Source organism: Armigeres subalbatus, unplaced genomic scaffold (assembly GCF_024139115.2).
Source record: "Armigeres subalbatus isolate Guangzhou_Male unplaced genomic scaffold, GZ_Asu_2 Contig1745, whole genome shotgun sequence".
NCBI lineage: Eukaryota > Metazoa > Arthropoda > Insecta > Diptera > Culicidae > Armigeres > Armigeres subalbatus.
The window spans coordinates 120,015-133,316 of NW_026942556.1; the positions used below are offsets into that span (position 1 = coordinate 120,015).

At 40.9% G+C, this 13,302-nt stretch overlaps 1 protein-coding gene across 3 annotated transcripts in view; it reads right to left on the reverse strand.

The window, feature by feature from the left end:
- LOC134203298 (moesin/ezrin/radixin homolog 1-like) overlaps positions 1-13,302 on the reverse strand; it is a 142,186-nt gene that overhangs the window by 92,938 nt on the left and 35,946 nt on the right. For all 3 annotated transcript variants that reach the window (XM_062678177.1, XM_062678178.1, XM_062678179.1), the window contains one exon: positions 846-923. In XM_062678177.1, coding sequence (XP_062534161.1) covers positions 846-857 — 12 coding nt within the window. In that variant the 5' untranslated portion in view covers positions 858-923. The remainder of the gene's footprint in view (positions 1-845; positions 924-13,302) is intronic.

Sequence of the window (13,302 nt, forward strand, 5' to 3'; positions counted from 1 at the left end):
GCGGCGAACGCACACACAAAGCAGATTCCGTCGCGAACAAATCCCAGAGATAATATTCATTACTGTGGGGCTATTACCTTAACGATAAACGACACGCTCTTTCATTCACCCTACCGCCGCGATGGGGCGCTCCGTGCCGGTTTGGAGGTCTAATTGGGGAGAGCAGCAGGTCAAGAACGAGCGCCGGTGGAGGATGCGCGACTACTGGAAAGTCCCACTCGTCTAAACAGAAAATGTAAATATGGTACGGGTATAGAACGACGACATTGGTGCGAAATTGCCGATTGATCCACCTATAGAGATAAGACTACTCGCCAAGGCGACAATGCTCGTAAGCTCGGATTCCCGATTTCCATTCTAAAAATAATCGAAATTATTTGCCTACGTTTTTGAAGTAAAATTATAGCCTGTCAGCAAATGTCTACAAGCAGGTGGGTTTGTACAAAAATGGCAATAACACAACTGCAGCAACCGATGATGTGAGATTCACCGTCTTCTAGTTATTGTTGTCGTTGCCGTCGCAGTTGTCTCTCGATTGGCGGCTTACGTAAGACCGTGGCTGCCGCTCGCTTGTCGTTCCCCCATTTGGAACTGTCTCCGTGGGAAACGAGTGGGAGATGAAGAGGGGAAAAAGCGTGGGCCGTCTCCGGAGGAAGCGGAATTGCGATGAATCAATGCAGCGGATTTATTCGCGTGTTTTCAAAGAGTTTAAACAATTGGATTGAGTCTGATGAAGTTGTTGGATCCATTGGAAGTGGAATTCCATTTCCGAATGATACAGCTGTTGCCTACTTTCAGGATTATTTGAAAGTCTACAAAAAGGATGGGTTTGTTTGACTACTTACCGATTTAGGCATTTTGAATGTATGTTTCAGCTAACTTGGCGAATGAAAAACTACTAAATCCAACACGTTGTTGAAGATCTGTAAAAAAACAATAAAAAAATATGTTAGTCATCGTTGAATATTTGTGAGTTAATGACAAACTGACAACAAAACTATGAATAATACACATGTATTGAAATTAATAAATTCTCCGATAAAATCTCGCCAGTCGCCACAGCCATGACGTCCAATCAGTTCAATCATGCATTATCGCTTTGGCACTACTAAAAACCCGTAACGGTGTTCAAATCATTTTTTACGGCTGGATGACGTGCTGCAGCGAAAGTTGAAGGCCGTTTGTCTCGGGCGGTCCACACCCGAAGGAGAGCGATAAAAATCAAAACATTCACATTCACTTTCGTTGTTGTCATCCGAAGTAGTCCTCAATGACTGTAAACCCCCGGCATAAAATTGCCTTTGTGTGTTCCACTTTCGTGGCCGTTGATCGTCATTAATTAATCATGGCGCGATTCAACGGTTCGATGGAGGTGCAGTTTTTGACTGAAGTGTCTAACTTTTGGAGTTCCTTCAAATTTTCCTTCGAAAATCCCTTCTTGAGAAAATAAAGACAAAACCTACTATACATTAACTTTTGCTATGATCTAGGGAGTGAGTGCCAGTACTAGACCACGTGCGTAGAACCGTCATACTCATCAAATGCTTTAGCCAAGCAAATAGTTGGCATAGCAGAGTGTGATTGATACACACCCTATACAAATCCGCCCATCCCGTTTCTGTACTGGGGACATAGTGTGTGAAGTTCTCGATAATAAACAATGTGGGTGACTGTGGATATACAACAGTAAAGCACATGTGACGATTGGACGAATCAAGCATCCGAAAGATATTAAATTTGCAAAAAAGAGCCAAGAGGTGAAGGTTTTCCGTGAACTTTAAGTGGTCTTGTTGTGTAGAGGTTATCAGCCCTATCTAGAGAGTAGGAGGTTGAGGGTTCAAGTCCCTCCAAGATACGTGGATTCTTTTTCGCAAATTTCTTATCAATTTGTCCATTTCGAAACATGTGCAGCAGGTATGTTTAACAAAAAAATGAAAATGATTTTTGTACGGCCGAGTTTACCGATTAATATGCAATTAACTTCTTGTGGTAATTCTAAAAAATCGTATGGAAATTCCGAAGAAGGAAAGAAAGATATTTCCCAAAAATATCTCTGAAATCAAATTTTTGAACGGGAAAGGGTCGTTTGACCGAAAGACCGACAATATTATTCTACTGAACAAACCATTAAAAGCAGAAACCCATCTGGTCTAATAGGTCATATGGCCCAAACTGTCGTCTGACAAAAAAAATACATTTTTTGTGATATGACCCCTGGTTTGGCCGAAAACTACATTTTTGGTGATAAGACCCATGCAGCAAATGGCATTTCCCACTGTATGACCCATTCCACCAAATGATATTTTCAACCCAATGCCCTTGTCTGCTGAAAGACCATATCGGCCAAACGGCTATTTAGTCAAATAACCTATTCGATCAAACAACGTTTGGCCAAACCGTTTTCAACATAATAACCGTTTCGACCAAACATTCGGAACATTTGAATTCGGCTAGATGACTTTAGGCCAGGTGGCATTCATCCAAATGATTATTCGCTGAATGACTTATGACTTCTGACCAAACTAACATTCCCCTTTTTGAACAATTTCCCGAGGAATTTCCGAAGAATTTCTTATCCGCAATATGTACAAGAATTGGGATTAAGATCTGTACTCAAGGAGAGTTTGGAGTGTCGTAGATGTCGAACGAATTCTGTAGTTTGACTGTAATAATGTAGCGAAGTCCCTTGGAGCTATTCCATCTCATAAAACTAGTAGGGACATCGAAGATCTTCATGTTGATCGATTTGATTATTATGATCTGTACTCAAGGATAGTTTGGCTAGCCTTAGATGTCGAACGAAGTTATAGTATGTCTGTAATTGTGTTACGAGGTACCTTGGAGCTATTCCAACTCATAAAACTAGTGGGGACATCGAAGATCTTCTTGTCAATCGATTTGAATATTAGGATCTGAGCTCAAAGACAGTTTGGAGTGTCGTAGAAGTTCAACGAATTATGTAATGTGTCCATAATGGTGTAACGAAGTCTCGTGGGCAAATCCAACTCATGAAAAGAGTTGGAATCGAAGACATCGAATACCTTGTTGAACGTTTTGAATATCGTTTTGAATATTAAGATCTTTACTCAAGGACAGTTTGGAGTGTCATAGATATTGAACAAATTCTAAGGTGCGTCTGTAATGGTGTCACGAGGTACCTTGGAGCTATTCCAACTCATAAAACTAGTGAGGACATCGAAGATCGCCATGTTGATCGATTTGAATATTAAGATCTGTACTCAAGGATAGTTTGGAGTGTCGTAGATGTCGAACGGATTCTGTAGTTTGTCTGAATTGGTGTAATGAAGTACCGTGATGCTATTCCAACTCATAAAAATAGTTGAGACACTGTGGAGATCTTCATGTTGATCGATTTGAATATTAACATCTGTACTCAAGGACAGTTTGCAGCGTCGTAGATATTGATCGAACTCTGTGGTGTGTCTGTAATGGTGTTACGAGGTACTTTGGAGCTATTCCAACTCATAAAACTAATAAGGACATCGAAGATCTCCATGTTGATCGATTTGAATATTAAGATCTGTACTCAAGGATAGTTTGGAGAGTCGTAGATGTCGAGTGAAGTCTGTAATGTGTCTGTAATGGTGTTACGAGGTACTGTGGAGCTATTCCAACTCATAAAAATAGTGAGGACATCGTAGATCTTCTTGTTGAACTATATGAATATTAGGATCTAAATTCAAGGACGGTTTGGAAAGTCGTAGATATTGAAAAAGATCTGTTATACCACTGGGAAGGCGCAGGATTTTATCATTAAGTGTTTCAATTTCAATTATTTAACAAGAATATGGCAAAGTATGGTGTTGATTCCTAAGAACATCAAAATTACAACTCAAGGATAATTTGTATGCTCTAGATCATCGTAGTGCCCATAACCTGACCTGTGCAATATTTTTCCTGGATGGAGCAGGTAATTTTGAACATTTTTGCTGAAGAAAGCAAGGTTCTATCTCTTAAAACTGATTTTTGATAGCTGATTTTCGTCTTTTGTCATATATGACCCATCCGTATTGAATCGATTAGAATTTCTAGTTGTTCACTTAATTTATTGACCTTTGCACACTTAAATAAGATCATAGCAACCCAAAGACCACAATTTGGTATGTTATTATCACATGTTGTAGCTTTTCCAAGAATTCCTTGGAGTTTAAGCTTTTATCCGCCACGCATAAACTAACATCTATCTCTCTGATTGAAATGGTACATGCTTTCGTACTTCCTACTTTCGGAAGTTCCTCCAGGAAATCCTCCGGAAGTTCCTCCAGGAATTCCTCCAGGAAGTTCCTCCAGGAATTCCTCCGGAAGTTCCTCCAGGAATTCCTCCGGAAGTTTCTCCAGGAATTCCTCCGGAAGTTTCTCCAGGAATTCCTCCGGAAGTTTTTCCAGGAATTCCTTCGGAAGTTTTTCCAGGAATTCCTTCGGAAGTTCCTCCAGGAATTCCTCCAGGAATTCCTCCGGAAGTTCCTCCAGGAATTCCTCCGCAAGTTCCTCCAGGAATTCCTCCGGAAGTTCCTCCAGGAATTCCTCCGGAAGTTCCTCCGGGAATTCCTCCGGAAGTTCCTCCAGGAATTCCTCCGGAAGTTCCTCCAGGAATTCCTCCGGAAGTTCCTCCAGGAATTCCTCCTGAAGTTCCTCCACGAATTCCTCCGGAAGTTCCTCCACGAATTCCTCCGGAAGTTCCTCCAGGAATTCCTCCGGAAGTTCCTCCAGGAATTCCTCCGGAAGTTCCTCCAGGAATTCCTCCGGAAGTTCCTCCAGGAATTCCTCCGGAAGTTCCTCCAGGAATTCCTCCGGAAGTTCCTCCAGGAATTCCTCCGGAAGTTCCTCCAGGAATTCCTCCGGAAGTTCCTCCAGGAATTCCTCCGGAAGTTCCTCCAGGAATTCCTCCGGAAGTTCCTCCTGAAATTCCTCCGGAATATCCTCCAGAAATTATTGCGGAAGTTCCTCCAGGAAATCCTCCGGAAGTTCCTCCAGGAAATCCTCCGGAAGTTCCTCCAGGAAATCCTCCAGAAGTGCCTCCAGAAAATCCTCCGGAAGTTGCTCCAGGAAATCCTTCGGGAAATTTCCTCCAGTTCCTGCAGGAATTCCGAAGGAACTTCAGGAAGAATTCCCGGAGGAACTTCTTGAAGAATTCCCGGAGGAACTTCTTGAAGAATTCCCGGAGGAACTTCTTGAAGAATTCCCGGAGGAACTTCTTGAAGAATTCCCGAAGAAACTTCCGGAGGAATTCCCGGAGGAACTTCTTAAAGAACTCCCGGAGGAACTTCTTGAAGAACTCCCGGAGGAACTTCTTGAAGAATTCCCGGAGGAACTTCTTGAAGAATTCCCGGAGGAACTTCTTGAAGAATTCCCGGAGGAACTTCTTGAAGAATTCCCGGAGGAACTTCTTGAAGAATTCCCGGAGGAACTTCTTGAAGAATTCCCGGAGGAACTTCTTGAAGAATTCCCGGAGGAACTTCCGGGGGAATTCCCGGAGAAACTTCCGGAGGAATTCCCGGAGGAACTTCCGGAGGAATTCCAGGAGGAACTTCCGGAGGAATTCCCGGAGGAACTTCCGGAGGAATTCCCGGAGGAACTTCCGGAGGAATTCCCGGAGGAACTTCCGGAAGAATTTCCGGAGGAATTCCCGGAGGAACTTACGGAGGAATTCCCGGAGAAACTTTCGGAGGAATTCCCTGAGGAACTTCCGGAGGAATTCTCTGAGGAACTTCCGGAGGAATTCCCTGAGGAATTTCCAGAGGAATTCCCTGAGGAACTTCCGGAGGAACTCCCGGAGGAACTTTCGGAGGAACTTCCGGAGGAACTTTCGGAGGAATTCCCGGAGGAATTCCCGGAGGAACTCCCGGACTCTTGTTTGTGTTATCTATCTTATTATTTGTCTTATTTGTCTTATTCCCGGAGGAACTTCCGGAGGAATTTATTTTTCTTATTTATCTTATTTGTCTTATTTGTATTATTTGTCATATTTGTTTTATCTGTCTTATTTGTTCTATTTGTCTTATTTGTTCTATTTGTCTTATTTGTTCTATTTGTCTGATTTGTCTTATTTCTCTTATTTCTTTTATTTGTCTTTATTGTCTTATTTGTCTTATTGGTCTAATTTGTCTTATTTGTCTTATTTGTTTATATTTATCTTATTTGTCTTATTTTTCATATTTGTCTTATTTCTCTTATTTCTTTTATTTGTCTTATTTGTGCTATTTACACCAGCACCACTTTTATTACCCAAATTCTTTTTAAAGCTTGTTTGGAAACCTTGTACACAAACCCACTCACGATATTTTCTTATGTTTTTCTAGAAACGGCTCATGTTTTCATTTTCCAAAACCAGCTGGAGTTTGTTTATCGCTCTATCGATAGAGCGCTATTTTCGAACGAAAATGTCTATAACTCGAAATTGGGAAGGAATTTCGCCAATCCCCGCTGACAATCTTTTTGGAGTGATCAAGGAATGTTCCAAGAGAATTTCGTGGACCTACTATTTCTCAAATTGCTCTAAATACTGAACTATTGTACAACTGACATTTTTTGCTTCTCAGTACCTCTCTCCAATGATTTGAGCCATAAAGGAACCAAATTTTACATAATCCAACTGGCAAATAAATTGAAATTTTTCAACGATCATTTTGGTGCAATAAAAAGTTCATGTATCCGCATAAATGTTTGAAGGAAAGCCTTTTTACTTTAAGCAAGTTTTCGAAATTCCATAAAAAAAATATCATTGTGAGAGTGAAGCCAACAACATATTTTCTCATGACGCACGGCCGGAAAGGAGCGATGAGAACGATCAATCTTGTATCTAGCGGGACACCAGAAAATAGCGCATTCACATTTGCAAACACGAAGCTTCCAAATACATATATAAATTGAAATCAAATATTGGAAGAATGTATTATGTATTACAATGTATTACTTCAGGAAATCCTCTGTATACCCTTCCAGGAGTTCCTCCGGTTATTTCTCCATGAGTTCATCCGCACATTCCTCCAGCAAATAATCCGGGAATTCCTCCAGAAATTATTCCAGATATTCGTTCAGGAATTCCTTCGGATATTCCTCCAAATATTCCTTCGGATATTCCAAATATTTCGTCCGAATTCTTTCGGATATTCCTCCAGAAGTTCCTACGGGTATTTCTCCAGGACTTCCTTTGGAAATTCCTCCAGGAATTTCTCCGGATATTCAACTAGGAAGTCTACTGGATATTCCTCACGGAATTCGTCTGGTATTTCTCCAGGAGTGCCTCCGGATATTCCTCCAGATGTTCATTCGAATATGTTTCCAGGAATTCTTCCGGATATTCCTCCATAAATTCGTCAGGATATTCGTCCAAGAATTCCATCGAATATTCCTCCGGATACGTTCGACTGGATATTCCTCCAGAAACTCCTCCGGAATTCCTTCGGATATTCCTCGGAAATATTCTCCAGGAATTTCTTCGAATATTTCTCCAAAATATTCCTTTGAATATTCCTCCAGAAATTCGTCCAAGAATTCCTCCGGATATTCCTCAATGAATTCCTCCGTATATTTCACTCGAAACTCCTTCACATATTCCTATGGAAATTCTTCCTCCAGGAATACAGTCAAACTTCCATGAGTCGATGTTCTATGACTCGATATCGACTCATGGAGGCAAATTATTTCATATTAAAAAATATTTTCTTGGTTACTATGATGGTCCCTTCAAACAGCTTTCCAAGGATTTATGTTCCACATCTCGCTATTTCTATGAGTCGATGGTCCCTTCAATATCGACTCATGTAGGTTTGACTGTAGTTCCGGATATTTCTTCAGGAATTCCACTGGATATTGCCCAGGAATCCTGGAATAATATGCAAAGGATTTGTGGAGGAATATCCGGAAGATTATCGGGAGAAATTGCTGGAGAATTATCCGAAAGAATTCCTGAAGAAATATCCGGAGGAATTCCTGGGGAATATCAAGAGAAATTCCTGAAGGAAAATACGAATGATTTCATGAAGAAATATTCAAAACAATTTCTGGAGGAATATTTGGACGAATTCCTAGAGAAATATCTGGAGTTTTTGAAAGATTTTTCATGGAGGAATATTCGGAGGAATTCCTGGAGTAATGTTTGGAAAAAATCCCGAAAGAATATTTGGAGGAAATCCAGCATTCCTGAAAAAATATCCGGAAGATTTCCTTAAGAAGATTTCAGGAAGGAATTTCCGGAGAAATAACAGATGGAATATTTGGCGAATTGCTGGCGAATTGTCTTATTTGTCCTGTTTGACTTATGTGTCTTATCGGTCTTACTTGTTCGTTGTATTTCACATCCTTGCTTCACCAGCATCTCGATCATCACTCGAATCCTGCTTATTTGTAACTTTCGTAGGGTAAGGTGGGGTAAGCTGGGTCACGGTGTAAGATGGGTCAGTGCTGCTTTTGAGCAGCTTATACACACGCAGATATTATGCCTTTGTAAGAATAATTTGGTTCTACTTTACAGGGTTGTTACGGAGATCCTGAAATATTTTCCGCGCCAAATCCGCGCCGACTAAAATCAAATCCGCGCCATTTCCGCGCGACATGAAACCCATTCCGCGCCAAATATGGGCGATCGAGATCTAAATTCTAAGCAAATACACGTTAAATGTCTTCTCAAAAATTTCTTTTTTTACAATTATTACTGATTTTAAATATGATTTAAAACTGCAACATATGTTTGTATCAAAATGCTAATAGGACTAATAAACCGGCAGTAAATATAACAACCCTTCTAAATGGCCTTATTCGCCACTAGAAGTACTGAATCCAAGAGAACAAGACTTAAACAGTCAAAACTATTTGCATAAGCACCGCTTTTTGGATTAGATGATGGCTTTGGCATGATTTGTTCCGTTATTATCAGTTTTTTTTGTTGATAGAACTTTATAAAATTCTGCACAAGGTACGTTTATTACAAATGAATGTTAAGGCCAGATTTGATCATAATTGATTAAAGATAAACGTGCCAAATATTAAAATATCTGGCAAAACCGCAATTTTCTTTAAAGTAATTAATTAGGCAGCTTTGTTGTAGTTATTGATCACAAGACAAACTTGCTTAGATATTAAGGAATAAGACAATGAAGCTCCGTTTTTTAAACAAAACGTCTGTTAAACAAAGATTTGAACTCAGATCAAGAAACAAAAAATACAAAATCTAACATAGTTTCTCAAGTTTCTTCAAAATTCCAGAGGAATATTTTTAGAAATTTCAGAAGAAATTTCTTTGGAAATACGGCAGAATAATTTGCGTAAAGTCCAACAGAAATTAGTCCGTTATTTCTCCTTCAATTCTTGTAACAAGCTTTTCTAAAAATTCACGCAGTCTTTTTTACCATTCTTACTGGAATTTCATTTAAAAACTCCGAGAACTCCTGTAGAAATTCATTTTTCGTGCGCCGATTCATCCCAAAGATTTCTGCGGGTCATCCTCCGGAAATTTTCATGGAAATGTTTGCCGAATTCCAACTGCCCTTGGATCTGCTGAAGTGCAGAAGTTGCTCCAAATTGTCTGTGGATATTCTTCCAAGAACATCTGTGGAAATTTCTCCGAGTATTTTTACAAAAATTCCCCTAGGAAACTATTTTGTAATTCATTTGGGAATTTTGTCGCGAGTTCAAGTAAATTCTCTACAAATAACCTGAAGATATTCCTTCAGAGCTTACTTGCAGAAATCCCTTCATGATTCCTACGGAAATCGCTTTAGAAATTCTTGCAGAAATTGATTAGTGACTTCCTGCGGAAAAACTTCCGGTTCAATTTTTGAGCACTTATTAAAGAAATATCTGTGACCATCGCTATAACTCTTTTGTAAATTCAAGACGGTATTCTTTTCGATTTTCTATAGTCATTCCTGCGGTCACCGCTCCAGGAACCTCCTCCTATATAATCTTTATAATTTTTCGGGTTTTTAATGCTGCAGAAATCCTCTTTACGCTGTGGAAATTTATTTGCAAGGAATATATACAAGGATCATCATAGGGTCCTTGTGGAAATTTCTTTAGGAAGTTTCTTCGTTTTCTTTTGGCAATTCTGTAAAATACCACCGGAGTTAACCGAAAATATCATAAAAAGAACCCGCCAGAGCCCAGAAATAACTGAGAATCATCTTCTAATTTTGATCGACTTTCTGCGGAAGAAATTATTAAAATGAAGCATCAGCATTAAATCACAGAACATTTTTATGTTTTCAATTGTTGTATAAACCTTCATTCGTACTAGATGAATGTTATAAAGGAAATATAAAATATTCCAATATTATGAAAGAATTCCTGACGACTTTTGAAAAATGATATGCTGAGTGGTTCATCGTAAAATAAACAACCAATCAGAAACTGACAAATATCTTGGAATTACGAAGAAATTGACAAGATGGAAATGGAGTGCTCATGTCCTTCAATAGACATGGTTTATGTGCGTCGTGTTTTAGAATGGATTAAAATGACAACAAGTGGCGTATCTCTCCTCATAACATTTGTTTAAATGATGCTAGAGAGTGTAATGCATGCCATTAAATAAGGACTTGGACATATCCAAAAAATAATGTTAATAAACTTGAAACGTAAATTTGTTCTCAACAACATTTGGTAATGAAAATAAAGCCCATCTAGATAGGCATAAACGTTTTTATGATAAAACTAATTTTCAAATAAACTTCCTTAGATTTTTTCTTAGAAATTTTCACCTAAAACTAAATCCGCGCCAAATCCGCGCGAAACCCTAAAATCGTTATGTAAATCCGCGCCAAATCCGCGAAAACCGCGAAATCCGCGAAAATCGCGAAATCCGCGTAGTCGTAACAACCCTGACTTTATTGTCACTCGATTGGAGGATAAAATTTCATGTTGGTAAAGTATGGCAAGGTAAATTATTTTTCAGCTATGTTTCTTATGCGAAATATTTTTTATTATTATTTTTTCAGGCTAAAGCCGGAATGGCCTGTGGATTGTATAAAAGTCTTTTCCATTCGACTCGGGCCATGGCTGCACTTTGACAATCACACAGTCTGCAGAGGGGTGCGCAAATCGTCCTCCACTTGATCGATCCACCTTGATCGCTGTTCACCTCGCCTTCTTGTTCCCGTCGGATCGTTGTCGAGAATCATTTTCACCGGATTCCTGTCCGGCCCACCGCAGTCTTCCGATTTCGGCTTCCCCCTCTGGAAAAAGGGGCTCCTATACGAATGAAACACAAATTTCCACATAATTTGAGAAATTATCAAGCAAATAAAACCAATTCCTCCGGAAGTTCCTCCGGGAATTACTTCGGAAGTTCCTCCAAAAGTTCCTCCGGGAATTCCTCCAAAAGTTCCTCCGAGAATTCCTCCAAAAGTTCCTCCGGAAATTCCTCCGGAAGTTCCTCCGGGAATTCCTCCGGAAGTTCCTCCGGAAGTTCCTTCGGGAATTCCTCCGGAAGTTCCTCCGGGAATTCCTCCGGAAGTTCCTCCGGGAATTCCTCCGGAAGTTCCTCCGGGAATTCCTCCGGAAGTTCCTCTGGGAATTCCTCCGGAAGTTCCTCCGGGAATTCCTCCGGAAGTTCCTCTGGGAATTCCTCCGGAAGTTCCTCCGGGAATTCCTCCGGAAGTTCCTCCGGGAATTCCTCCGGAAGTTCCTCCGGAAGTTCCTCCGGGAATTCCTCCGGAAGTTCCTCCGGGAATTCCTCCGGAAGTTCCTCCGGGAATTCCTCCGGAAGTTCCTCCGGGAATTCCTCCGGAAGTTCCTCCGGGAATTCCTCCGGAAGTTCCTCCGGGAATTCCTCCGGAAGTTCCTCCGGGAATTCCTCCGGAAGTTCCTCCGGGAATTCCTCCGGAAATTCCTCCGGGAATTCCTCCGGAAGTTCCTCCGGGAATTCCTCCGGAAGTTCCTCCGGGAATTCCTCCGGGAATTCCTCCGGAAGTTCCTCCGGGAATTCCTCCGGAAGTTCCTCCGGGAATTCCTCCGGAAGTTCCTCCGGGAATTCCTCCGGAAGTTCCTCCGGGAATTCCTCCGGAAGTTCCTCCGGGAATTCCTCCGGAAGTTCCTCCGGGAATTCCCCCGGAACTTCCGGAGGAATTCCCGGAGGAACTTCCGGAGGAATTCCCGGAGGAACTTCCGGAGGAATCCCCGGAGGAACTTCCGGAGGAATTTCTGGAGGAACTTTCGGAGGAATTCCTGGAGGAACTTTCTGATGAATTCCTGAAGGAATTTCCGGAGGAATTTCTGAAGGAACGTGCGGAGGAATTCCTGAAAGAACTTCGGAGGAATTCCTGAAGGAACTTTCTGAGGAATTCCTGAAGGAACTTTCGGAGGAATTCCTGAAGGATTTTCCGGATAAATTCCTGAAGGAACTTCCGGATGAATTCCTGGAGGAACTTCCGTAGGAATTCCTGTGGGAACTTTTGGAGAAATTCCTGTACGAACTTCCGACGGAATTCCTGGAGTAATTTACGGAGGAATTCCTGGAGTATCTTCTTGTCTTATTTCTTCTTCTTATTGGCATTACATCCCCACACTGGGACAGAGCCGCCTCGCAGCTTAGTGTTCATTAAGCACTTCCACAGTTATTAACTGCGAGGTTTCTTAGCCAGGTTACCATTTTTGCATTCGTAATATCATGAGGCTAACACGATGATACTTTTATGCCCAGGGAAGTCGAGACAATTTCCAATCCGAAAATTGCCTAGATCAGCACCGGGAATGGAACCCAGTCACCCTCAGCATGGTCTTGCTTTGTAGCCGCGCGTCTTACCGCACGGCTAAGGAGGGCCCCAGGTCTTATTTTATTTAGGGTCTTGTCTTATTTACCATCAATTATTTATCTCGTCCCATTCCTAATTTGGATTTCTATTTATTTACTTGGTATCTCCGTGTTTACAAATGGGAATACGGGCACTCTCTACTCTCTACTCTCCCAAAATGGTAATTTTTGTATGGAATTTGGAAAACTTGGATGAAGTAAAAAGAGCTTCCTGCTAAATTTATTGCGGTCACATATTGTTGTGACGAGTGCGTTCATCGGGGCGCCCCCCGAAAGCTTAGAAAGCCAAGTAGGAATATGTGTGAGGAGAATGAACGAGATAAGGCAAACTGTCAGAAAGACCGTGATAAGCGATAGGCATTGCAAGTCATTGTTTTGATGGTGATGCAGATTACATGCACGATTGTAAAATGAATTCTTTATTATATACTACTTATGAACTAAATTTAATAATTAATTACAGATTAAAGCCTAAATTAAAGTAGAACTGTCGAACATAAAAGTTATTGTGAATTAAAATTACCAAGTACGAG